Source organism: Camellia sinensis, chromosome 7 (assembly GCF_055761805.1).
Source record: "Camellia sinensis isolate YWXY chromosome 7, ASM5576180v1, whole genome shotgun sequence".
Taxonomy (NCBI): Eukaryota; Viridiplantae; Streptophyta; class Magnoliopsida; order Ericales; family Theaceae; genus Camellia; species Camellia sinensis.
This window is the reverse complement of record NC_138967.1, coordinates 169490873-169495103: the sequence shown is the minus strand read 5'-3', so window position 1 is coordinate 169495103 and position 4231 is coordinate 169490873. Positions and strand designations below refer to the sequence as shown.

General features: G+C 36.6%; 1 protein-coding gene across 2 annotated transcripts; it reads right to left on the bottom strand.

The window, feature by feature from the left end:
• Window positions 1-1525: 1525 nt before the first annotated feature.
• Window positions 1526-3996, bottom strand: LOC114289886 (alpha-1,6-mannosyl-glycoprotein 2-beta-N-acetylglucosaminyltransferase). 2 transcript variants are annotated; one of them, XM_082879763.1, is made up of 2 exons: window positions 3361-3996; window positions 1526-3304 (listed from the first exon to the last, which is right to left on the bottom strand). In XM_082879763.1, exon 2 carries the CDS (start codon window positions 3153-3155, stop codon window positions 1860-1862), a length of 1296 nt encoding a protein of 431 aa, XP_082735889.1. In that variant the 5' UTR covers window positions 3156-3304; window positions 3361-3996; the 3' UTR covers window positions 1526-1859. The 2 variants fall into 2 exon arrangements, with proteins under 2 accessions (XP_082735889.1, XP_028089521.2); XM_028233720.2 differs by having other exon boundaries at window positions 3510-3959.
• Between the last annotated feature and the right edge of the window lie 235 nt (window positions 3997-4231).

The window sequence follows — 4231 nt, the reverse complement described above, 5'->3', positions numbered from 1 at the left end:
TATTTTATGAGCTCAACAGATCCAAAAAATTAAACCCAACAGTGTCATGTTGGTACTAAAAACATAATTCAAAAAGGTATGATGCTATCAAAGATTTATTTAGTCATTTGTGCCATTAAGTGTCAATCGTCTCCTTTTTTCTTGATGTTGTGTATTGCCAGCGGCTTACTCTTCTCTGTCAAGTTGTAACCACTACTTTTCAATCCAGTTTCTATACAATAGACATATCTGGGAAGCTTACCTCAAAATTCAAATAAACTGAAAAGTACATTACCAAACTTCTTAGGAACTAAAATGGAATTTAATGCACCGTGATACTCCATTTGTGGCCTTGTTTAAAGTATAAGCCAGCTTGTCTTTTTGCTTGGCCTAGACCCACATCCTCTTTGATGCCCCCATCATAGTGAAGTTTTAGTCCTCATACATAGCCAAACCATCTCTACTTTATCTCTCGCCCCCATGTGATGTCATTTTTTTGTTATTGCCTATGAATTCCTGCTCATTTAGACCTATCGGTTCTTCTCATCAATCAGTCTCAATATCTTAATTCAACAACATTCAATTTATCAACGAGTTAATGGATTGTCAAATATTTGTATCATATCTTGTGTCTTTCTCCCTCAATTAGATAATATGTCAACTAGACGATGTTCTAGAGCAAAAATCCACTTTATCCATTACGCCCCAATAATTAGCCCAACATCCTCTAGCGCTTTCCTATGGATGCCACCTACCCTCTTTAATATTCACCAAGTGAATGAAACCAAAAAGATAATGGTCACTTGTTGGCATCATACCTCTGTAATCAATACAACTGCTCCCTCATTTTTCACTCCAAGGTACACTCAATCTTATTAGTATACTAATATACTCAGTCTTAGGCTTTGCTTTATGGAAGTCTTTGATAATTCAACTCCAGCATGCATTCTCCTTACAATTTCAGCATATCCACTTGGTATACCTTCATTTTCTAATCCATGATATACTCTCTCTCAATTGGCTCGATCATGCGCCTTATCTAAGTTAAGGAAGACCATTTCAAGGTCTTTCTCATTTTTATAAACCCAAATATTAGAAAACTAGCAAGAAAATAAGTCTTAAATGTAAAAATCCATACCAAAAAAAAAAAAAAAACTTATCTGAGATATTTTTGTCTGACGTTTGTCATTGCTAACCCCAAAGATTAGGTTTTGTTTTTTTTTTTTTTCTTTTTTCATTTATCTACGATTTTAAGTCTCGTACTACGTTAAAATTTCCAACTTTTATATCCCCATTACGCTAAATTGCAATCTTATCACACTGCTTTATTAAATTATGTGCACTTCATCTCCTCCATCAGAATCAGAAGCTATTCAACAAATTATGAATTCATCATTGAAGCTCATTCTTTTCTTCAATCAGGAGCCTGTAACTTGGACAACTTTCAATATGAAGTCTGATTTTTTACGTCATATTATAAGCTCAAGAAACAAGGATAATGGGTCAGGACTTATGAAAAAAGACACAATTTCAAAGACATAGTACATAGAGAATGAGAATATAATTGGTGATTAATAAGTAATGTACAAAAAAAATATTACAGCCAATATATGTTGAAGAGAGTTCTCGACCACAGAAAAAAAAGAAAAAAATCCGTAGATTCAAATTGTCAATACCAAAAGGCTGACCATACTATGCTGGGAGATCAAAAACATGATTTTGTTTCAGAAATGTAGTAAAAAATAATATGAAGAATATCTCTAACATGGTACAAACGTGTAACAATTATTTGTGCTTTCTTTTAACAACTCAACAAAACAATTTCATACCTCACCAGTTACAACACATGGAAATCCCAAAAATGGTAGATACTCGACTCTTCAGGAAGATATTTCGTGTCTGAAGTGATACATGCTAGCAAATTCCAAGCACAACTCATGGTCCCTTGTATCTCCCCAGCCTCCCCAACCCCTAAACCCAGCTTGGTATCCTGTTTGATGCTCAAAAACTTGCACTCCCCAATTTGAATTGATATTGCCAGTCTTATCAATCTCTTCTACTTGGATGTTCACCACACCTTTGTCAATGCAAGAAACACTCTCCCCTTGGCCTTGATGCAAACCACATTTCCCAAAATGAACAGCACTCGTCCTTGGACCTCGTAAAGTGTAAACGGGACCACCAAAAGAAGGATAAACCGTTGCCCACATTGTTATATCCCAATTGTACTCATCAAAGAAACAAAATTCTCTTGCCTTCCTATGTATCTTTCTCCAAACCGTTCGATTAAAGGCATAACCCACGTTACCCATTTTCTCCGCAATCAATTTTTCCCACCCTTCTCCCCTTGATTTCACATCAGACGGTGCCAGATTTGCAGCATAGCAATTAGGACATTTTTTAGGCTTAAGAGCTGTAAGTAGCTGTAAGTTGCGATAAGCATTAGGAAAAATAAAGTGGTCCTCCTCTATGAAAAGAATATGACCCGAGTGCTGACGAGTCTCCTCTAACCCATCCCACACTATGTTCATCATCCACCACCAGTGATGCTTTAGTGACACGATCTTTGGTGACCGGTGATTTCCATACTGATCTGGATTTCCCTTGCAACGTTTCTTAACTGAGTCATCTCTATCCTTGCAGTCTGTTGGCGAGACACCGGGAAAACTATAATTAAAGATATGGGGCGAGTAAGGGGCGAATATTTGTTTCACTTGACAGAACCTAATACCTTCCACAATCTTGTTCATCTCTTCAAAATACCCGTCATGACTAACTATCAATAGAGTTTCACCAATCCCAACTACTTGAGAAAGGCTATCAACAACTACTGGGAGATATTGGGGGCGATTGTGAACATATAGAACAATTGTTATATGATCCTTGGCTAGCTTGGGAAATAAATCCAAGTTTCTTGGGGGCCACTGATTTTTCTTTTCCAACATAATTGACAATTCATTCTGTTTGGGGATGAGTTTTCTTCTAAATTGGGAGTGGGTGTTAGTCGGTTCAATATTCTGATCAATTTCATTCGAATGTCGGGTCACTATATGTGAAACCGTATTCGTCCGAAGGAGGAAAAGAATTAGAACAACCCCTAACAAAGTAATCAGAACCACAGACAACATACGGCGAAAAGCCGCATCTTTGATTCGGGATTTCTTGTTGGAAGCCATAAATCAACAGCACATAAAACATCAAAAAGGTTTCATGGCAGTTATAGTTACAACATTTACAGCTTCTGAATCCAAAAGAGAAGCCACTATTCCTCCAAATCAGAAAAAATCAAAAACTTGGTAACAGTTTACCAACCAAACATCAAAATCTGCAGGAACCCAGTTGTGAACAAGATAAATTAGAAAGAGGCTAAGCATTAATAACCTCAAAAATGGTCTTCAGAGTGAAATTGAATAATCCTGACTTTCAGATAAAAATCAAAATTCTGATAACAGATTACTAGTCAAACATCAAAATCTGGAGGAACCCAGTTGAGAACAAGACAAATCAACAAGAGGGTGAGAATTAATAACCTCAAAAATGGTCTTCAGAGTCAGATTGAAGCATCCAAACTTTCAGAACATGACCATAAGACCACCCCTTGAACTGAACCAAAGCTCTCTGGAATCAAGGTTGTGGAGTCAACACAGCAAAACCCATCAACGAATCGCCTAAAAACACTAGGGTTTTTGCCAATATCGGAGCTAGTAGGCAAAAACCCAATGTGAATTGAAACCAATTCGCAAATGGGTAGTCAAGAGATGTGTAATTTGAGGATCAGATTGGTCCTAAACATGGAAATGTATGAGATCAACAGACTATAGTGAGCATTGCGTGGTAGACGGAGTTGTTGAAGAGGACAAACCGGAGAGTGAAGAGGAAGTTTCTCACTGGGGATGGTGATGACGACCTTCTTTGGGCATCTTGGCTTTGAAGAAATCGTAAAAATATCACACATATTTTTATTCTTTTAATTAAATTGTGTAATAATGAAATTTTAGAAATTTAGTAACTGATGTAATAATGAATTTGTAGAAACGACGAGTGTTACATCTAATAATCAAGGGTTGGTCTTTTCTTAAGTTTGCAATATAATTGGAGATAGTTAGGCTAGTAGGTGACTATTAAAGTCTAAAGATTTATTTTCTTTCAAGTATGAGGTTTGAATTTTCTAGTAAATAAATGTTTATTTTGGGCTTACGGATTGCAGGGCGTAAGTCCTCTTTCAGAAGACGCATATTTTGGGGCCACGGAT

Excerpts from the sequence above, each read along its gene's own strand:
- LOC114289886 (XM_082879763.1), bottom strand. The coding sequence starts at position 3,155 with ATGGCTTCCAACAAGAAATCCCGAATCAAAGATGCGGCTTTTCGCCGT.